The 23,672-nt window shown below is 45.0% G+C and overlaps 1 protein-coding gene across 1 annotated transcript in view; it reads left to right on the top strand.

The window, feature by feature from the left end:
• LOC140204062 (adapter SH3BGRL-like) overlaps positions 1 to 22,652 on the top strand; it is a 54,250-nt gene extending 31,598 nt beyond the window's left edge. The window contains exons 2-4 of the mRNA XM_072270340.1: positions 10,169 to 10,354; positions 13,356 to 13,436; positions 19,074 to 22,652. Coding sequence (XP_072126441.1) covers positions 10,169 to 10,354; positions 13,356 to 13,436; positions 19,074 to 19,106 — 300 coding nt within the window. The 3' untranslated portion in view covers positions 19,107 to 22,652. The remainder of the gene's footprint in view (positions 1 to 10,168; positions 10,355 to 13,355; positions 13,437 to 19,073) is intronic.
• Positions 22,653 to 23,672: the final 1,020 nt, after the last annotated feature.

Genomic DNA, 23,672 nt, shown 5'->3' with positions numbered 1-23,672 from the left:
GGCAGATAAACCTAATAAGCATTTAGCTTCAGTCTTCATTGTGGAAGACATTAATGTTTGAAGAATACATCTCACAATGTTCTGACCACATCAGTGATGTAATCTGGGGTCATTGGATATTTCGGCTGTTTCAACATCAGACACCCTCACCCAGGCAACCCAGCTGTGGGTGTTTAGGCTACAACTTGTGTTCAGGTGGCATGTGCTGCAGATCCCCATAGACTGGTTCTCTTCATCTAGTTGAGGCTTTCTCTGCTGTCTCAATGCTGTTGCCGATGGCTTTCTGCCTCCTTGTCCCAGTGATACCCAAGGGCTCTGTGACCAGCCTGTCCAGTGAAGCCCCGGCAGCCCGCTTCAACAAGCATGCACTTTGCCTTCTATCCCTGCCTACGACACCCACTGACCAGTTCCTCATGTCTGGCAAGCTTCCTCTCATGGGCCTCCTCCAGACCCTCCTGTCACAGCACTGTCAACTCCAGCAGGATGATGTGTTCTGCTGCCTCTGAGACCAGGAGGATGTCTGATCTAAATGTGGTCTTGACGATGTGCTGTGGGACTTTAGTTGTTTCTTCTGGCCAGTCATGAGCTGCCAGTCATGACTGGGTGCCAGAATCCCTGTGGGTAGTTTTACCCTTACTTATGCTTGCTCTGCAGCTCTCACAAAGGTGATGGTTGAATTGCAGGGTTGGGCTTGTTTGCTATTACTGATTCTTAAGAAGATTGCTCCCGTGAAGAGACTGGAGACATGACCAGGTATTGGTCCTTTCCAAGAGCTGTTGGACAGCAGCTCAAGATGTTCTCCAAGGTTCCTCTCCTGGAACAAGACACAGTTTGGAGCATCAACCTTCCCCCAGCTATGTAGATCGGGTGGCATACACTGCCTGGACAAGGAACTTGATTCAGTGTGGCTCTGCTCACCACAGGTCATTACATGTCACTCTCCTTTCCATGGCCCACTCCCACCTGATCTAAGCTCTCTGCTGTTTCATGCACACTACTTTGGTGGATCTCTCTTCAACCACAGCTGCTGTCACTTCCTCCTGGATGAGCTTGTGTTTCTCCCTCCCCTTGGCCGTGTCATACCTGGGGACTGGGAAGCTTCCCTGGCCAGTTCTTCCTTGAGTTTTCACTCTCTCCAGGACATTGTGGCACAGCCAAGATTCAGTTTAGCCTGCTGCACGGCCTCTTCCACTCCGCTTCCTCCCGGTCTGCACAATGATCCCTGCCTGGGCCACCTTTGGGTTGCTGGATTCCCTATATTGCATCCACTCTCTTGCTCTTGTCACCTTGAACTCTTCCTCCAAGGATTTCAAGGGCAGCCACAGTTTGGTGTACTTCCCAATGCTCTGGATTTTGTGGGGTTAAAACTCTTCCTTACCACCTGATGAGCTTCTTCAGTCCTTGCAGAACCCACCTAGGTCCAGCCACGGGCTCTGTGGTGACTGTTAGGTCATCCATGAAAGGTCTAATTGTTGGTTGCCATACATCAGAGTTGTGGCACTCTGGTTTGGCAGACTTTGCAATCATTTTCATTGCAAGGGCAAAGAGGGTCACAGAGATGATCTTGCATGTGATCTCCAGCCAGTGCCACACCGATGTTGCATGGCCTGCTGAGACTCTCATTCTGACGTGGTTGAAATAATCCAGGATGCAGTCCGCCACTTTGCCGGGAACATGATGCTTGTCCATGGTTGTCAGCACCAGCTTGTAGGCGATTGATCCGGGGGATTGATCCATAGGCATTGGCCAGGCCGAGCCAGAGTACTACCAGGTCGCCCCTGTTCTCCCATGCCTCTTGAATGAGCTGGGTTACCACTCCTGGAATCCCTCCCTTCTGCACAGATGTATTGATGTAGCCATAGTAGGAGAGGAAAGCTGCCAGCACCCTGCAACAATGCTGAGAACGACACTGAGCAAGGAGATGACTCTGAACTGATCGATTGTCCTGGAATTTTCTTCCTTTGGGATCAGGACTCCATCAGCAAATCTCCACTGCTCAGCCACCTTTCCTTTCCTCCAAATGACTCTTCGTATGCTCCAGAGCCACTGGAGCATTCGGGGCAGTGCTTATAGACTCGTACGGGACTCCACTCAGTCCAGGTACAGAGCTAGACCTTGTCTTCTTCGCCACACTTCTTTCAGGAGTGGTTCTCCACTGTGAAACTCAGTGCTGCATGAAGATGCCGCAGTGACCCAGATCTCCTCCTCTGTTGGAGTCATTGTAGGTGGTCTGGATATGCAGGTCTAGTTCCTCCTTGTAGCACACCAAGGTCTCACTTAGCTTCTACCCCAGTATTTTTTCGGTGACCCCAAATGAGTTGGTTATGGCGGCTTCTTGCCTCCTGGCTCTCTCCTTGTGTTGTCTTCTATGCCACTCAGCTCTGTACAGCATCATAAGCCTCTTTCTGAGAATACTACACAGCTCTGCCAGAGGTGGTCACTGTTTCTCACTGGCCTTTTTGTACTGGAGTTTCAGGGACTTCAATTCCTGGCTGATTTTGTAGATCTTGCCCGCACGCTGGTTCATAGTAAATTGTGTTCTGGATGGCTTCTGTTCCACTGTTCCAAACCCTTCCTCAGCAAAGTTGACTATAATTGTCGTCATTGCCTGCAGTCGTCTTTTCACATCTCCCTTTGTTGCTGCAGGCCGGTGATCATCTTATTCAAACATTCTCAGATGTTCCTGGTCTGCTGCAGCACCATGAGGTTCTGGGCACTGGGGTGACTCTGGACCTGGCTCCTCCTGCCTCTCACCAGGTGCTGTCCTTTTCTGCTGTGTTGCTGCTTCACCCACCAGACATTTCACCCAGGACTAGTCAATCTTCAAGACTCGGTTGTTCTTGCAGATCTTCCCGCAAATGCATTCCACTCATTAGTTTTCCATTCTGTGGTTCATTAACATTGGGTCAATCAAGTTGGGGTGTTCATCTTGGGCTACCCTGGGGATGATCTGTAGCCTGCTTTGGGTTTCTTCTTCACAGAAGATGCAGCTTGAGTTGCTAACCCTCCCTACCCCAGTTGCCATCTTCCGGACTGTCACTGTCTCTCCAGTCATCGCAACACTATTCATGGTCGCCAACCAGCCTGTTCCTGGCCGTCACTGGTAGCTCCAGCTAAGAATACATCTGACGATGATCTGAACACATCATCAGTGATGTAACCTGGGGTCATTAAGTGTTTTGGAAGTGCTATTACTATGGAGAAGTTGCCTGAGAAGCTGGAAGTTCTGAAAGTAGGTAAGTCACCTGGATCCGATGGACTACACCCCTGGATTCTGAAAGAGGTAGCTGAAGAGATTGGGCATTAGTAGTGGCCTTTCAAGAATCAGTAGATTGTGGAATGGTTCTCAAGGACTGGAAAATTACAAATGTCACACCACTCTTTAAGAAGGGAGAGAGGCAGAAGAAAGGAAATTATAGGCCAGTTAGCCTGACTTAAGTGGTTGGAAAGATATTGGAGGCCATTATTAAAGATGATGTTTCATGTACTTGCAGACACATGACAAAATAGGCCAAAGTCAGCATGGTTTCCTTAATCTTGTCTGACAAATCTGTTGAAATTCTTTGAAGATGGACAAAGAAGAATCAGTTGATGTTGCTTTATTGGAGTTTTTAGACAGCTTTTGACAAGGCAACGCATACGAGGCTGCTTAACAAATTAGATATAGGCATCTGTTAGTCTCGTGAGACCATGGATTTGCACCTTGGAAGGTTTCCAGGGCGCAGGCCTGGGCAAGGTTGTATAGAAGACCGGCAGTTGCCCATGCTGCAAGTCTCCCCTCTCCATGCCACCGATGTTGTCCAAGGGAAGGGCACTAGGGCCGATACAGCTTGGCACCGGTGTCGTCGCAGAGCAATGTGTGATTAAGTGTCTTGCTCAAGGAGCTTAAAAAGTTAAGAGCCGATGGTACAGGAAAGATACTAGCATGGATAGAAGATTGACTGACTGGTAGGAAGAAAAGAGTGGGAATAATGGGAACATTTTCTGGTTGGCTTCCGGTCAGTAGTGGTATTCCACAGGGGTCTGTGTTAGGACCACTTCATTTCAAGTTACATGTCAGTGATTTGGATGATAAAATTGATGGCTTTGTGGCCAAGTTTATGGGTGATGCGAAGATCGATGGATGGGCGGGTAGTGTTGAGGAAGCAGGGAGTCTTCAGAATAACTTGGAAAGATAGGGAGAATGGGTAAAGAAGTGGCAGATGGAATACAGTGTTAGGAAGTGTGTGATCATGCACTTGATAAGAGGAATAGAAGATCTTCTAAATAAGGCAGAAAATTCTAAAATCAGAGATGCAAGGGGACTTAGGTATCCTCGTGCAGGATATGCTGAAGGTTAATTTGGTGGTAAGGAAAGAAAATGCAGTGTTAACATTCATTTCCAGAGAACTAAGATATAAAGGCAAGGATGTAATGCTAAGGGTTTATAAGGCATTGGTCAGACCACACTTGGAATATTGTGAGCAGTTTTGGGCCCTTATCTAAAAGGTGTTTGCATTGGAGATGGTCCAGAGGAGGTTCACAAGGTGATTTTGGCAATGAAAGGGTTAAAGTATGAGGAGCATTTGATGGCTCTGGACATGTATTCACTGGAATTTAGAAAAATGGCAGGTGATCTCATTGAAACCTTTTGAATATTGAAAGGTCTACATAGAGTGGATGTGGGTGAGTATGTTTCCTATAGTGGGGGAGTATAGGACTAGAGGGTACAGCCTCATAATTCAAGGACATCCATTTAGAAAAGAGATGAGAATGATTTTTTTTTTTAGCCAGATAGTAGTGAATCTGTTGAATTCATAGCCACACATGGTTGCAGAGGCCAAGTCAATGGGTATATTTAAACTGGAGGCCGATAGATTCTTGATTAGTGAGCATGTCTAAGGTTATGGGGAGAAGGCAGGAGAATGGGGTTAAGAGGGATAATAAATCAGTCATGATGTAATCGTGGAGCAAACTTGATGAGCTGAGTGGCCTAGTTCTGCTCCTATGTCCTGTGGTCTTTAAAGAATGCAGTGGCTCATACTTGACACCTCGCAGAGATAATAATTTCATCCTTTCTTGAGCAACATGCGCTAAATGCTGGAGGAACACAACAGGTCAGACAGTATCTATGGAAATGAATAAGCAGTCAACGTTTTGGACCAACACTCTTCTTCAGGACTGAAAAAGAAGGGAGAAGACACCAGAATAAAAAGGTTGGGAGAGGGGAAGGAGGTGATAGAAGGTGATAGGTGAGGCCAAGTGGGTAGGAAAGTTAAAGGGCTGGAGAGGAAGGAATTTGATCAGAGAGGGGAGTGGACTCTAGGAGTAAGGGAAGGAGGAGGGGATTTGGGAGGTGTTGGGCAGGAGGGAAGCTGTAAGAGGCCAGAGGGGGGAAGTGGAAGGGAGAGGGAAACATTTTTTATATTCTGGAAGGATAAATAGATATTCATGCTATCAGGTTAGAGGCTACACAGATGGAATATAAGGTGTTGATCCTCCACCCTCAGGGTGGCCTCAACTTGGCACGAGGAGACAAAAGACTGATATGTTGGAACAGGAATGGGAATTGGAATTAAAATGTTTGGCCATCGGGAAGTTTTGCTTTTGGCAGAGGAGCAGAGATGCTCAATGAGGCAGTCCCCCAATTTACAATAGGCCTCACCAATGTAGAGGGGGCTGCATCAGGACAATCACACACAATAGATGATTCCAGCTGATTCACTGGTGAAGGCTAAAGCTTGACTCACCTGGAAGGACTGTTTAGGGGCCTGAATGGAGGTGAGGGAGGAGGTGAATGAGCAGGTGTCGCATTTTGGCTGCTTGCAGGGATGAATGCCGGGCGGGAGATTAGTGCGGAGGGATGAATGGCAAAGGGAATCTCAGAGGGAGTGATCCCTGTGGAATGTGGGGGGCTGGAGGTAAAGATATGTTTGGTGGTAAGGATCCCTTTGGAGGTGGTGGAAGTTGCGGAGGATGACGTGTTGGATGTGGAGGCTCATGGGCTGGTAGTTAAGGATAAGAGGAGCTCTATCACTGTTAAGGCAGTGGGAAGATGGGGTGAGTGCGGGTGCTCAGGAAATGCAGGTGAGGGAAGCATCAATGGTGGAGGAAGGGAAACCCCGTTCTTTGAAGAAGGAGAACATCTCTGATGTCCTAGAAGGGAAAGCTGCATCCTGGGAGAATAGATATGGTGGAGATGAAGGAACTGAGAAAAGGGAATATTCATTTTTTGCAGGAGACTGGGTGGGAGGAAGAATAATCAAAATAACTATGGGAATCAGTAGGTTTATAATGATATTGGTTGACAGTTTGCCTCCAGAGATGAAAACATGGAGATTGAGAAAGGGGATGGAGGTGTCAGAAATGGACCAAGTGGATTTAAAAGCAGGGTGGAAGTTAGAGGCAAAGTTGAAATTGACAAACTCAGCATGGGTGCATGAAATGGCACCAATGTGTCATTAATATAGTGAAGGAAGAGTTGGAGAGCATTACCAATGAAGGCTTGGAACATGGACTGTTCTACATAGCCAATGAAGAGACAGGCATGGCTTGGGCTCATGCAGATGCCCATGGCTACCCCTTGAGTGGTGATGAAGGGGAACTGGTTAGTTGTATATTGAGAAAGAAGTGGAGAGTTTTAAGGCCTTGATGGGGATAGAAGTGTACAGGGACTGGATGTCAATGGTAAAAATGAAGCAGTCAGAGCCAGGGAATTGAAAGTTAGTAAGGAGATTGAAAAGCAGAAGTGTCACAGAGGTAGGTGGGAAAAGTCTGAGCCAATGAATAGAGTGGAATTGAGGTATGAGGACATGTGTTCAATGCGACAGGAACAGACAGAGACAATGGGCTGACCTGGACAGTTAGATTTGAATGATCTGGGGTAGGACGCAGAAGTGAGCAGTGTGGAGCAAGGGAATTATGAGTTTGGTTGCTGTGGATGGGAGTTCTCCAGAGTTGATGTTGTCAGAGAAGTTTTCCGATGGTCCGGAGTGGGATCCCTTTCAAGGGGTAGATATGAAGTGGTGTCTGAGAGTTGCCACCTGGCCTCAGCTAGGGAGAGGTCAGTGTGTCTCACTACAACAGTACCTGATTTGTCTGTGGGTTTGATGATGAGGTTGGGATTGGTGCAGGGCCAAGGGGGGTAAGGTTTGAGGAGGGGAGTTGAGGGAAGAGCTGAGTAACTTGAGATGAAAAGATCCAGAACAGGTCGAGAGCCAGAGTGGGGTGTCTGAGAAGAGGAGGAGGGTTGGAGACGGGGAAAGGAATCAGCAGTGTGGGGTGTTGAATGCTTGCCAAGGAAATGGGCTCTGAGGCAGCAGCAACGGAAGAAGAACTCAGTGTTGTGGTGGGCGTGGAACTCACTGAGGTGCGGGCAAAGGGGGACAGAGGTAAGGCTCTTGCTGAGGACTGAACATTCCACCCCAGAGAGGGGAAGGTGTGAGGGGACGGTGAAGATCCTGCAAGGCCGGTATCAGAAGGGGGAGGGTTGGGGTGTTCAGGGAACATGTGGTGGGAGGGAGATTGAGGCTCTGGAAATCCATGAGGTGATTATAGAGCCAGAAAGACATGGGTTTGGAGAGTGGTGGTAGGGGAAGGGGACCCAGTGATCATGAAGAAAGTTCTGGCCTGGAGGTACTGGCAGTCAAGGTTCAGTATGAGCTGTAGCTAGAGGGTATGCAACGTACAGTCTGAATGTGTCCAGGGTTGCAGGAACCACCCATGGTGCCAATGGAATCGAGGGTCTGGATCCGCTCTTGGTTGTTGGAACTGGGGTTGGCAACAATTGTTTCACCGTTCCAGAGGCGTCCAGGACTGTCAGAGCCAGGGATGGAGTCAGCGAGATCGGTGGTCTGGGGGCATCCGATCGAATCGGAGTGTGAGGGTGTGGCAGCAGGGACCACATTCTGGTCCTGTCTTGCTTATCAATTCCTTTCAAGCTTCAGAAAATCTTTAGTTAAGTGCACTTAACCTTATCTGTTGTAGTAAACATGAGTACTGTTGGTGTCATTAAACATAGTAAAAGTGCAGCATTTTCCCCAGGAATGCCATTTTGCATTGGGCTATGTTTCAATCCAAACGTGATTCTGAACATGTATGCCAGAAGCAAATTATGATGCACATGTCAGCTTTAGACTACAATGTTACTCTGTTATCAGTAATAGTCACGTAAGTTATGTTTGCCCATTGCATTTAGGCATTGATTATTATTTCATATATCAGAGATTATCAATTTGGTTTTGGAGATATCTAACCATATAATCGATGTCTGGAAAAAGGAGTTACTCTATCTTGAAAAGTGAATGAGGTATGTTAGAGTAATGAGTGAGAGAGAGGGAGCTGTGATGTGATGGATGCCCTCATCGTGTTTAAAGCACATTTAGTCAAAATGATCACTCCATTTTTTTGTTCTCACCCTTGTTAATTCATTACAGGATCGTGCATGTATTTCTAAGAGGATATTTCAGGTTGTGTATCCCTTATCCAAAATTCCAAACCCATTTTTTTGTTGAGCGCAGACATGATGTCAGAAAAGGAAAATTCGACAAGGCCCTGGGAAGGTTCCCAGGTGATATGCGGGTCCCTGTGCATCAGAGACATTTCTGACAAGTGACCTCACACGTAATGAACAGAAATTAATGAAAAATAGGAAAACACTGCATACAGTGAAAAATGAAGATCTTGAACATGTATTGAAAGTGGATTCATCAGAGTGAAAATGTGCTACTTATCAGTATGCTGATTATGAAACAAGCAAAGATCTATTGTGAAAATTGAAGGTAATTACATAGAAACATTGAAAACCTACAGCACAATACAGGCCCTTCGGCTCACAAAGTTGTGCTGAACATGTCCCTACCTTAGAAATTACTAGTCTTCCCCATAGCCCTCTATTTTTCTAAGCTCCATGTACCTATCTAAAAGTCTCTTAAAAGACCATATCGTATCTGCCTCCACCACCATTGCCGGCAGCCCATTCCACGTACTCACCACTCTCTGCATAAAAAAAATTTAAAAAAACAACTTACCCATGACATCTCCTCTGTACCTACTCCCCAGCACCTTAAACCTATGCCGTCTTGTGGCAGCCATTTCAGCCCTGGGGAAAAGCCTCTGACAATCCACACGATCAATGCCTCTCATCGTCAGCAGGTTGGTTGCAGAAATTTAAGAAAAGGCACAAAACTAATTTTTAGAGGATTAAAAAATTTTAATGATAAAGCTTCTGCTGATCACGAAGCTTTATTAAGTTTGTGAAAATCTTCGCTGATGAAAATCTAACACCAGAACAAGTCTATGATGCTGATTATTTTTATACCTTACGTCAAACTTTAAAGAAGGTAGAATACAAATATAGAGCACTGTAGCGTTTTAAACAAAACAGAGCATTGCAGGTGGAGACTGAAATCCTGCTGTTATTTGATGTTGTTTAACAGCTGATTCAGGCATTCTCCTCTCCCCATGCTGCTCTTGTTACTTTGTATGCATGTGATGAGCAAGTGAAAGACAAAGATTGCTTACTGCTAGCATACGATTCAGAACTGGAAATGATATTGATCCCAAGTTATCTCATATATATTCCAAAATCTGAAACGCTTCCGGTCCCAAGCATTTTGGATAAGGGGTACTGAACTGTATCGGTTATATTTCCTAATGGCATGGAAGGCCATTTGACCCATCAAGTCTATGCTGGTTTACAAACAATGTCATTCCCCCACTACATTTCCCTGTAATTATTCTCCCTATACTTCCATCAGTTCGTTACAATTTTCAGTGTTCAATTAACCTTGCAAGCGGCACAGTTTGAGATGTGGAAGGAAACTGGGCTATGCACAAGATAATACACTGACTCTGTGCAGACAGCATCAGAGGTCAGGATCTAATCTGGTCACTGGGGACATGAGGCAGGTGCAGTACTCAGTTACTCGGGCATAGAACTTGTACTGCTTCTTAAAGGCAGGAGCATCAAGAGAAAAGTGCAATTAACTATTGCCAAGAGCCAAAAGATCAAACTTCTTTGTTTTTCTTGGACCTTTGGTAATTCTGCTAAATAGACAGTTGATTACACCCTCAGAAATGTTTCTTGTGACTTGGGTGTGGATTAACTGTCGATAAATTGAAGGCTGTACACTAGAAACTCCTTTTTTATCTCTTGCATGAACTAATGCGTGACTGGTTTCCCCTCCAGATCAAGAAGCAGCAGCAGGAGGTGTTGGACTACTTGCAAGCTAACAGAATAGAATTTGAAAGATGTGACATTGCGGTGAGCGATGAAAACAAAATGTTCATGCGTGAGAACGTTCCCGAGAATTGCCGTCCTGCAAGTGGAATTCCACTTCCACCTCAGATCTTCAACAACGATCATTACTGTGGGGTGAGATTAACTTGCAGCTCCTGTCCTGAATGTGTTCTTGAGGGTGGGGTGGAGGGGTTAATAGCTATCAAAGTAACTGTTGCTGACTATCAATGGACAGATTAACTGCTTTACCATCCCCATCTCTTGGTGACCTCTTGCCTTGTCATGCACGGAACCCAACCCAACCCCCAGTATGACCAACGGGCACTGCATTAGCTTCTTCTGACGATTCCAATCTGCCTGCTCCTCGCAGCCTTCCTCCGCACTGCCAACTCCTTCATGCAACACTTATTATGGTCCGACTCTCCTACCCCTTTACTTTTTCCCCTTTTGAGAGCACAGTTGAAGCATGTTGACTCCACCCAGGCCTTTAATGCACATTTACCACTTCCTTAATAATAGATTCTCATAGTAATTTCTAATGATGGTAGGCTGATTGGTTTAATTATGAAAGTAAAAGGTAACTGCTGACATTCCTGCAAATGTTAATGCTTGACTGGTACAATACTAACTTATTTTTGTCAGGCTGTTGGGGTGAGGGTAGATGGAATGTGTATGTGCCCTTGCAGTGATGGGGGTGGGGAATATGATTCAGTGGGCAGAGTTTCATTCTCAGCGAGGTGGAGTTGGTCCTTGATCATGTGCCTTAATGAATGGCGTCCTATTTATCAGAGACAGACCACAATGTGAATACTTACGCACTGTGAGCATGTGGGTTTCTTTGGATGCTCCCATTCCCTCCCACCTTCCTAAAATGTGCAGATTGATATTTTAATTGGCTTCTGTAGATTACTTTGCATGCAGGTAGATGGTAGGAACTGGGGAGGAGGAGATTGGTATGGAGCAGTACCATAGGCTCATCAACCATGTCTAAACACCTATGATGCCAATATAATCCCATCTTGACCATGCATGATTTCTATCTCTCTACTCCCTACCTGTTCATCTGTCTGTGACGGGGAACTAAGTGAGGAGAATTCAATCAATGAGCAAGCTGCACTACACTGGTTGGGCTAATGCCAGTGACCATTCATTCCCAGGTCATGGTTTAAGATCGCTGCCAAAGGGTGATTGAGAGCTTACAAACCACTTGGCTCCCACTGCCAACCAACTGGCTCACCAGACCCACAGTGCCTGAACTACCAACCGGCTCCCAGACCCATAGGGGTCTGAACCACCAACCGGACCCACAGGGGGTCTGAACCACCGACCGGCTCACCGGACCCACAGGGGTCTGAACCACCGACCGGACCCACAAGGGGTCTGAACCACCGACCGGCTCACCAGACCCACAGGGTCTGAACCACCGACTGGCTCACCAGACCCACAGGGTCTGAACCACCGACCGGCTCACCGGACGCACAGGGTCTGAACAACCGACCGGACCCACAGGGGGTCTGAACCACCGACCAGACCCACAGGGGGTCTGAACCACCGACCGGACTCACAGGGTCTGAACCACCGACCGGACCCATAGGGGTCTGAACCACCGACTGGCTCACCAGACCCACAGGGGTCTGAACCACCAACCGGACCCACAGGAGTCGGAACCACCGGCTCACCGGACCCACAGGGTTCTGAACCACCGACCGGACCCACAAGGGTTCTGAACCACCGACCGACTCACCAGACCCACAGGGTCTGAACCACCGACCGGCTCACCAGACCCACAGGGTTCTGAACCACCAACCGGACCCACAGGGGGTCTGAACCACCGACCGGACTCACAGGGTCTGAACCACCGACCGGACCCATAGGGGTCTGAACCACCGACTGGCTCACCAGACCCACAGGGGTCTGAACCACCAGCTGGACCCACAGGGGGTCTGAACCACCGACCGGACCCACAGGGTCTGAACCACCGACCGGACCCACAGGGTCTGAACTACCGACCGGACCCACAGGGTCTGAACCACCGACTGGACCCACAGGGTCTGAACCACCGACTGGCTCACCAGACGCACAGGGTCTGAACCACCGACCGGACCCACAGGGGGTCTGAACCACTGACCGGACCCGTAGGGGTCTGAACCACCGACTGGCTCACCAGACCCACAGGGGTCTGAACCACCGACTGGACCCACAGGGGGTCTGAACCACCGACCGGACCCGTAGGGGTCTGAACCACCAGCCGGACCCACAGGAGTCGGAACCACCGGCTCACCGGACCCACAGGGTCTGAACTACCGACCGGACCCACAAGGGTTCTGAACCACCGACCGGCTCACCAGACCCACAGGGTCTGAACCACCGACCAGCTCACCGGACGCACAGGGTCTGAACCACCGACCGGACCCACAGGGGGTCTGAACCACCGACCGGACCCGTAGGGGTATGAACCACCGACTGGCTCACCAGACCCACAGGGTCTGAACCACCGACCGGACCCACAGGGGGTCTGAACCACCGACCGGACCCGTAGGGGTCTGAACCACCGACTGGCTCACCAGACCCACAGGGGTATGAACTACCAACTGGCTCATCGGACCCACAGGGTCTGAACCACCGACTGGACCCACAGGGTCTGAAGGGAGACTGGTGCCATGGTGGCAGTGCGACTGGAGGAGAATGATGAAAAATCTGCCCAGTTTGGAGCGGGTACTGTGGTTCATTGTGACCTAATACTATGGATACCAGTGGGATGTGGTGCAGTTAGGGTAAAACATAATGAAGCTGGTTCCGGTGTGGGTGATGGATGTGGCTAGTTATGGATGTTTCATAAAGATGAGGAAAAACTTTTCAGTTGAAGTAGGTTCATGTATCTGAGAAAATGAAGTTAATCGGTATTAGAGGCATTAGGGGGAATGAGGAAAGTTTTTACCATAGTCAACCAAAGGGTACTGGTCTAAATTGTTTGGAAGTGAATTGGACAATTGGGTAGTAAAAAGCTTGTATGGCTGAGGGCAAAGGGTGGGTAGGTGAGGTGAATCTTTCTGAAGAGCTGGTATATATGCTATAAGCTGAATGATCGCCTTCTGTCATGTAACACTTTGACACTCTAAACCTTCTCTCTTTCCAGAACTTTGAAGCATTTTTCGACGCCAGGGAGAATAATGCCGTATATGCATTCCTGGGTCTGACAGCTCCACCTGGATCAAAGGTTGGATTGAAAACTTCCTTTATTTCTTAAGACACAATAAATTCTGTTCTTTTTTCTAATATGGAAAAAGTAACAGGGCTGTGGTCGAGCAATTATAGAAATTACCAGCAACTAACAATCTGCTTAGAAGAACTCAGTGGGAGGAAAGGAATTGTTGATGCTTTGGACTGTAACCCTGTATCAGGACAGAGATTCTGATTTGTGATATTTGTGTACAAGCACATTAACGCCCCTTCTCCAGTATCATGGCAAAATGTAATTGAGAATTAATTAAACCAGGATAGGACTTGAATAGTGAATGGTAATGCCTTGGGACTGCTGTGGAAGAGAAGTGCCTAGTTCTATGAAAGTGACGTTACAGAATAGTGAAGATGTTTGACAACTAGTCTTCACCAGTCAGGGCAGTGGGTATAGAAGCTGGAATTTTATGTTGCAGTTGTACAAGATGTTGGTGAAACCACACTTGGAGTATTGTGTAGTGTTTCGGTCACCTTGTTATAGGAAGGACACTATTAAACTGAAAAGAGTGTAAAGGAGATATGAGGATGCTGCCAGTACTCGAGTTTGAGTGATAAGGCCTAGGATTTTATTCTTTGGAGACTGAGAGGTGACCTTGTAGAGGTATATAAAATCATGATGGGAATATTAGGGTGAACCCACACTGGAAAAGGGAGGGTTTTCTCAAGCAGAGGGTGGAATGTATATGTCACATATATAAGGTGGTTGAGTCAGGTGCAATAACAATATTTAAAATTCACGCAGAGGATGATTTTAGATGTGATGCAAGCTGGCGATGATTGCTCTGACAGCTTTACTTGGCAATGATGACATTGTGCCTTCAATGTAACGATGAGGTAAAAGCACATTACAACAGGGTTAGCAGCCACATGACCAAGAGAAGCAAGTCAGAGCTTGGTTCATGACAAAGAATTTATAGAGAGATTTCCAGAATGTGCTGTTAAAGTAGTAATCAATATTGGGGCAAAGGGGCCTGGAAAAGCAGAGTTCCTGTATGATTGTAGGGCTTGAAGTAGTCAAAGGCTTAAGATGGGAAAAAGGAGTAGATTAAGTCAAACAGGGTTATATGTACAACCTGATCAGCGCTGCACATTTTAATCTGCTGCTTGAACTCTGTTCTAACTCAAGTTTGGAATCACAGCAGGATGTTCAGTTATAGGCACAGACAGCCTTTCTTTCTCAAAATTTCATTCCAGTAGTTCAGTCATCTGGTGTCAATAAGCTAACAATTTTATAAGTTTACAACACCCAGCAGCTCGACTGGGAAGTCACGTGATATAATTCCAATGAGTTGAGGGAAGAACACAGATCCAGTTAACCAGCTTGTTAAAATGGGTTTAACACTCAAATTAAATGAGTCAAATTCACCTAAGGCATGGAAAATCATTTGCTAGCATACTGCCAAACAAGAAAATCCATCCCAGTGTTTTGTTTTCATAAGGAAAGTTAAAATGTGTAGATGCCATTCTGAGGCAATGGCATGTGATTATATTGCACTCTGAGATATTGCCATGGTGACAGACAGTTAGTGACCTAGAATTTCTTTTGTGTTGCCAACTGTGCTAACTTTAATTTGAAAATGAATTTATACATTTAAGAAAAATCTCTGGATTGTAAATGAGGCTATTTTAGTAAATCTATGAAATTTCCAATTAATGCTGAATAAACCTTGACAATGAACTAATGAATATTCCATTATTTTCACATAGAAATAACACCTGCGATTGAAAGGTCAGAGCATTGGTTGCTTTGGGCTGTGGTTTAATACGCTATTGTGACAAAATCACTATTTTGTCTCTCAGACACTGTTGGTGTGGCATTTTCTCCGGTTGTACACTGAGTGCTTAGTATGCCCATCATGCAGAATTACTGGATTTCCACCAGCCAATGTGCACAGCTGTGGACTCCACGACTTGTTAATAATGTGTTCAGTAGGAATCAATTTAATGTGCCATCACCAAAGTGACCAAATTTTAAATTCATAGAACATAGAATAGTACAGCACATTACATAACCCCCCACCTTAGATTCCTCCATATACCTGTCCAGTAGTCTCTTAAACTTCACTAGTGTATCTGCCTCCACCACTGACTCAGGCAGTGCATTCCACGCACCAACCACTCTCTGAGTAAAAAACCTTCCTCTAATATCCCCCTTGAACTTCTCACCCCTTACCTTAAAGCCATGTCCTCTTGTATTGAGTAGTGGTGCCCTGGGGAAGAGGTGCTGGCTATCCACTCTATCTATTCCTCTTATTATCTTGTACACCTCTATCATGTGTCCTCTCATCCTCCTTCTCTCCAAAGAGTAAAGCCCTAGCTCCCTTAATCTCTGATCATAATGCATACTTTCTAAACCAGGCAGCATCCTGGTAAATCTCCTCTGTACCCTTTCCAATGCTTCCACATCCTTCCCATAGTGAGGCGACCAGAACTGGACACAGTACTCCAAGTGTGGCCTAACCAGAATTTTATCAAGCTGCATCATTACATCACGACTCTTAAACTCTATCCCTTGACTTATGAAAGCTAACACCCCATAAGCTTTCTTAACTACCCTATCCACCTGTGAGGCAACTTTCAGGGATCTGTGAACATGTACCCCCAGATCCCTCTGCTCCTCCACACTACCAAGAATCCTGCCATATACTTTGTACTCTGCCTTGGAGTTTGTCCTTCCAAAGTGTACCATCTCACACTTCTCCGGGTTGAACTCCATCTGCCACTTCTCAGCCCACTTTTGCATCCTATCAATGTCTCTCTGCAATCTTCGACAATCCTCTATACTATCTACAACACCACCAACCTTTATGTCATCTGCAAACTTGCCAACCCACCCTTCTAACCCCACATCCAGGTCGATAATAAAAATCACGAAAAGTAGAGGTCCCAGAACCGATCCTTGTGGGACACCACTAGTCACAATCATTCAATCTGAATGTACTCCCTCCACCACGACCCTCTGCCTTCTGCAGGCAAGCCAATTCTGAATCCACCTGGCCAAACTTCCCTGGATCCCATGCCTTCTGACTTTCTGAATAAGCCTTCCGTGTGGAACCTTGTCAAATGCCTTACTAAAATCCATATAGATCACATCCACTGCACTACCCTCATCTATGTGCCTGGTCACCTCCTCAAAGAACTCTATCAGGCTTGTTAGACACGATCTGCCCTTCACAAATCCATGCTGACTGTCGCTGATCAGACCATGATTCTCTAAATGCCTATAGATCCTATCTCTAAGAATCTTTTCCAACAGCTTTCCCACCACAGACGTAAGGCTCACTGGTCTATAATTACCCGGACTATCCCTACTACCTTTTTTGAACAAGGGGACAACATTCGCCTCCCTCCAATCCTCTGGTACCATTCCCGTGGACAACGAGGACATAAAGATCCTAGCCAGAGGCTCAGCAATCTCTTCCCTCGCCTCGTGGAGCAGCCTGGAGAATATTTCATCAGACCCCAGTGACTTATTCGTCTAATGTATTTTAACAACTCCAACACCTCCTCCCCCTTAATATCAACATGCTCCAGAACATCAACCTCACTCATATTGTCCTCACCATCATCAAGTTCCCTCTCATTGGTGAATACCGAAGGGAAGTATTCATTGAGGACCTCGCTCACTTCCACAGCCTCCAGGCATATCTTCCCACCTTTATCTCTAATCGGTCCTACCTTCACTCCTGTCATCCTTTTTTTCTTCACATAATTGAAGAATGCCTTGGGGTTTTCCTTTACCCTACTCACCAAGGCCTTCTCATGCCCCTTTCTTGCTCTTCTCAGCCCATTCTTAAGCTCCTTTCTTGCTTCCCTATATTCCTCAATAGACCCATCTGATCCTTGCTTCCTAAACCTCATGTGTGCTGCCTTCTTCCACCTGACTAGATTTTCCACCTCACTTGTCACGTATGGTTCCTTCACCCTACCATTCTTTTTCTTCCTCACTGGGACAAATTTATCCCTAACATCCTGCAAGAGATCTCTAAACATTGACCACACATCCATAGTACATTTCCCTGCAAAAACATCATCCCAATTTACACCCGCAAGTTCTAGCCTTATAGCCTCATAATTTGCCCTCCCCCGATTAAAAATTTTCCTGTCCTCTCTGATCTTCAGAGAGGGCTCTTCATCTCATGTTTTGGAATGTTGTGTACATTAATAATAGATTAGATTAGATTATGAGGACACGCAGTCCTCTTTTATTGTCATTTAGTAATGCATGCATTAAGAAATGATACAATGGTTTTCCAGAATGATATCATGAAAACACATGACAAACCGACTTAAAAACTAACAAAAACCACATAATTATAACATATAGTTACAACAGTGCAAAACAATACCGTAATTTGATAAGAACAGACCATGGCACAGTAAAAGTCTCAAAGTCTGTCAAAAGTCCCATCATCTCACACAGACGGTAAACCTCCAGCGCCGCCAACTTGCCGATGCAGCATCCTGGAAGTATCCGACCACAGTCCGACTCAGAGTCCGTCCGAAAAACTCCGAGCTTCCGACCAGCTGTCCGACACCAAGCACCGAGCACCTTTTCTGCAGAGCACTTCGACCCCGGCCCCGGCAACAGGCGATACGCAAAGCCGAGGATTTGGGGCCTTAGTCTCCAGAGATTCTCGATTGCACAGTAGCAACGGCAGCGAAGGCATTTCAGAAGTTACTCCAGGTGTTCCTCTGTACTCTCCCGGCTGTCTCCTTCAAATCTGGATTGTGCACAGCCCTCCTAGTTACACATACGATATTCATTCGGAACGGCCGCGTGCGCTGTATCGCGCCACCATCTTCTCCTCCCTCCTCAGATTTACTCTTAATTTATTGCTGAACAGCAGTACCTTCCATGTCCAATTTCCCAGTGTTTGTATTTGGATCTGCGGTTAATATCTTCACAGCATCCCGTTGAAGAACACTGAAAGTGGTATAGCTCAGAAACAGGCCCATTAACTGTGCCAATAATTATACCTGCCCTACTAATCCAACTTACCCGCATTACTTCTGTAACCTTCTGTGCCCAGGTGATTTAAGTGCTTTCAATATTGTAAGTGTATCTGCTGCCACTATTCCTCAAGCAACACATTCCAGGTTCCAACCACTATGTTGAGAGGGAGCTTTTTGTCACCAAAGTGAGTATAATTTCAATGCTTGGATTTGACTAGTGGTCCCATATTTTGTTCATGATCCTGTAAGTAGGCCCATGATGAATGTTGAATAAGGATTCAGGATGTTTCGTAAGGCATTTTGGGCATCGTTGATGAGAAATTTCTTAATTTGGTGGGTAGTGAAGCTGAAGTTCCCCATCACAGAAGGTTGTAGAGGGCAAGTTACCGAATATATTTAAAATGTCAGCATGATGGAGTAAGGGGAGAGAATGGAGATATGGTATTGAGGTAAAGGTTCAGTCACAATTGTACTGAATTGAAAAGCAGGCTTGAAGGAATATGGTCTATTCCTCTTGTTCTATAGTGTTCTATAAAGGTAGTCCATGATGTTAGCAACTGAGCATTTTATTGATTTATAATTTTCTGTGTCACATAGAATAGATGTGCTAAAGAATTTCCAATGGATTTGATGCCTAATAATGTCATTGTTCTTTTTTTAGGAAGCTGAAGCCCTTGCAAAGCAAGAAGCCTGAAGGCCAATTTCATCACACACTGATCTTATTAAGGAAAATACACTGCCCAGTATACCTTGTCACTGAGAAAAAATTAAGGGAGTCTATCTCTGGAAGTCTCTCACTTAAATACCCAGTGGGCTTTAACAGTAACCAGCGACTGGGCAACCATGGACCACTGGGTTATGCAAGACATGTTATTGAATATTTGTTATAGCTTATTTTTCTACCTGGTCATCTAATCTGATTTGTGCAGGCAATCCAACTATTACCAATAAGGTAATTTATTAGATATAATTCTCAGTTTAGTTAACTTTTAATTCTGGCAATCCCATCATATAAAGAGTATCTCGATACATGAGATAATTATAAGCCAAGACCAGTACAATAGCTATTCACACTACTTTGCTCTTGCCCATTGCCTTGATTTTCAGCTGCTGCTAATATTTATCTGCTTTCAAGGAGCTTACTGCATTCCATTTAATGCCCAGAATCCAGTTCTGACCCAAAGGAGGGGAAAACATTTACTTATCTTTTGCATGAAATGGAGAAGGTCTGTTTTTAATCATGACAAAAAGGATTGGTTAGAGAAAAGCTCTGAAAATTTGTGACATTAAGGACAGATTAGCATGGATAAAATTAATCTGTTATTCTGATCTGTGTAAAGTGTGCTACGTTGCATGCTCGTCTATTGTGAATGGTTTTTATGTTGATGTAATGCAATGTTGTTGGTGTGATTTTTGTTTCAATCTTAAAGGTGAAAGATGCAAATGGAGGTGGATGCATCTGATATTTTTCCTCTAGTTACTTTACATTTCCTTATGCACTCAAAGTGCTTTGATAGTCTGAGTAATTTTCAACATAATCAATCAAATTTGGCATTTACCCCATTTTTGATTACTTCTGCAACAGCTCTTCAGAATCAGGTTTATTATCATTGACTTGTGTGTCATGAAATTTGTTGTATTTGAGCAGTAGTTTAGTGCAAAGACATAAAAGTCTATTAGTTATATTAAAAATAAGTTGAAAAAAGGTTGTGTTCATGGACTATTCAGAAATCTATTGGCAGAGGGGAAGAAGCTGTTCCTAAAGTGATGAGTGTGGGTCTTCAGACCCTTGTACATCCTCCCTGATGGTAGTAATGAGAAGAGGCATGTCTGGATGGTGAGGACCCTTAAGGGTAGACACCACCTTCTTGATCGTTTAATGACAAAATGCATTTTGTCTTCCTAAATCACGTTGGGTACTAAGCAATTCTTCCAACACTTTCTGCATTCACTTAGCAGTTAATGGCTAACAACTAACTGACCTGGTGGTACTGAAAATAGTTTTAGAGCAGCGGCATATATGCAGGCATATGCACAAAGGAGCAGGAGTGGGTATTTGGCCCGTGCTTTACGTTCACAATTTTATGACTGGCTAATTATAACTTCAACTCTGCATTACCATTTTCCCCAGTGTTCAGCCACCTCCTTGCTTATCAGCATTTTATCTACCTCTATCTTAAAAATACTTAACAAATCTTTTCTTATCACCCTATAAAGAAGAGGTAGATACACACTCCAGACATTCTGAGAGGGGGACAAATTGCATGTTCCTTTCTTAAAGTGATAACCCTTTACTTTTAAGCAAGAGGAAGTTTCTTCTCCACATGCAGCCTGTCAAGATTCCCCAAATAGATTTGATACTACAGGTTGTGAAACAATCTCCTGAGAAGGCTTTTTTGCCTTTGTTCTTTGATCTTGATCGACACTCCCTCCTGGTAAATCAATAGGTGCTTTTCATATTCTACCTTCTGCAGTTTCGTATCGCTGTTTCTAGCAAGATGGCACGTGCTCGGATGCAGTGGCTTCTATAGGGTTAACCAAAGCTAATATTATCTTTTTAAATTTTTTTTTTACAATTGCAAGAACTTAGAGACATTAAGAACTTAAAGTACCGCAGGTCTACCCATCAGTGAGTTGCTGGTTGATAGAGAAACTGAAGGAGTTGGACTTGGTGCGGACCGTGCTGCTGCCAACAATAGGGAGGTGTCATTGCGTAAAGGAGGTGTGCAGTTTAACAGCGAGTGATCGTAATCACTTCTCTTGTGATCGCAAGACCCTGTCTGACATTGGTGGTATGGAATGCAGCAAGTCCAGTTCATTGGTTTATTGGTAAATGGTGGGAGCCAACTGTGGGGGGCGGGGGGGGGTTGCTGTGTGGCCTCAGCTGGAGCAAGGACTAGGCCACGAGCCGCAGCCTTGCCTGGTTGCAGCTGCGTGAGACTGGGGTGGGCGTCAGAGTTGGGCACTTCACTAGAGTGCTGGAGGAGGTGTCGCCATCTCCTGCTGAAGTTGCTGCTGTCCCCCCCCCAGTGTTCTCTCAGCAGTGGTCAAGTAATATTGTGTTTGACTGCAAACTGCGGGAACATTCATAGATTCAGGGACTTGGACTATTTTTTCTGTGTGACTGTATTTTACTGCTATTTGCTATCTTATGTGCTGTATGTGCCTTGTCCCGTGTATGACTGTTGGTACTGTGTTTAGCACCTTGACCCTGGGGTAACGCTGTTTCATCTGGCTGTATTCATGGATATTCATGTATGATTGAATGAAAATTAAACGAGCTTGAAGTGGGTATTTATTTCACCTCTGCTTGAATTCTGATAGCTTAAGTTGGTGTTGTACATTTAATGCAGAAGAAACTCCATACCTTTTGATAATTAAAAAGAAACATCCCATCATTTACAGCTGGCACATTATGATGCATACCATTTGCACATTAGACTTAGGGTCCTAGATACCAGGAGGAGTTAGGAATTACCCAGTGCTCAGTAAATTCTGATGTCCTCAATTTTTTAAGTTTGGATACACATTCTGAATTTTTAACATAATTCAAAAGGTGCTTGAAATCTTTGTAAATCCTTCAAAAATGATGCTAGACTAGACTCCCAATCTTCAATGTCTGTTTCTACCCAAAGTAAACATAATACTGAATAGTGTTTGTAATGCAGAACCAAGCTATTCTACCCAAGGTCTTTTGTTAATGCTCCAGGTGCAGTCTCCCCAACTACTTCATTTTACCCTATCAATTTGTTATTTATCCAGTTTTTCTCAGATTGACCTGCAATCCCAATTCCATTTTCTATTCGGGAATTTCACATTCTCAACAGTCCTGAGTAAAGGCCAATGGAGCATTTACGATGTTGTAGGTAGCAACTTTGACATGGATGCAGATGCTTAAGGGTTGAAATGTTTTTGGCTGAGGTAAATTCACTGTAAAGGTTGAATTTCAGTAGTGGCAATTTTGAGAACGATGAGAAATTGTGAGTTAACTCAGCAGGAGTGTGGAAATTCGCAGAGGCCTTTCACAGGATGGTGGTGGGGTGCCTGCAACGTTAGACGTGAGGTGCATGGTATGCCGGCTTCTGACATTTCTGTTTTTGGGCTGGATGATCTTGCATCGTACACCACTCTATAGGAAAAGAAATGTTGTAAAATCAGTTGCTATGTCTCTGATTTTTATGGCTATTGTTACTATCATGTACATGTCAGAAAATGAAAAATATATTTGATGCAGAATGATGCTTTGGCTCTGTGGCGTTGAATATTCTTGTAACAGTCTTTAATCATACTGTGCCTGAATTTGCTCCTGTTTTCTAAATGAACAGATTCATGCATGACTGGGCGAGACCTGATTGAAGTGTATGAAATTAACAGAGGCATAGTACAACACAGGAACAGGTTACAAAGTCTGACTGCACATGGTTCATAACCCTCCATTCTCTGCCTGTTCATGTTCTCTAATTCAGACAACTTTCTGCAAGACTCTCCCTCACCCCTTTAAGAGCCTCCACATCCTTTCTGTAATCAGCAACCAGAACTGCACGCAATACTCCAAATATGGTCGAGTTCTATACAGCTGTAAAATGACTTGCTGACTTTTATGTTCAATGCCCTGACTAATAAAGACAAGAATGACATGTGCCAACTTTATCACACTTATCAACACTACTTGTATTGCCACTTTCAAGGAACTATCAACTTGCAACTCCAGAAGTAAATTAAAATGGAAGTTTTGAATTCTGTTGGACTGTACTGTATCAATACTCAGCTCCCAAGTGAGGAAAGACTGAAAATCTCTGCAAACTTTTCACATCAAAGCTAGCAGACTAGTCTATATGATAAGATGGCAATGAAGAAGTGGTATAGATGGCACATTTTTTTCAACCAGTGTACCAGAAGACCATGGCAAAGATGGTCACTCAGGAACTGCTTGTGTGGCTGATTGCACAACAGAGTGCAGATAATGAATCAATCAGCGCTGACACAGATCCTTCAGCCCAACTTATTCCTGCCTTCCAAATTGTCCACGAGCTATTCTCCTATCCCTCAAGACCTTTATGTACATGTCCAAATGTGCTATAAATACTAACTGTACCAACCTCTACCACGTACCCCAGTAGCTCATTCCATATACCTACCACCAAGATGTTAGCTGGAAACTTTAGTAATAGGGAAAGATTGGATAAATTGGGCTTTCTTTCCTCAAACTGAAGAAGCCCGGTGGAGAGTGGGGTGTCATGATAGAGGTATAGGCAGTGCC

The sequence above is a fragment of the Mobula birostris genome, chromosome 10 (assembly GCF_030028105.1).
Source record: "Mobula birostris isolate sMobBir1 chromosome 10, sMobBir1.hap1, whole genome shotgun sequence".
In the NCBI taxonomy this organism is placed as follows: Eukaryota; Metazoa; Chordata; class Chondrichthyes; order Myliobatiformes; family Myliobatidae; genus Mobula; species Mobula birostris.
The sequence above is the reverse complement of the archived record's forward strand: the minus strand, read 5'-3'. Positions and strand labels throughout refer to the sequence as shown.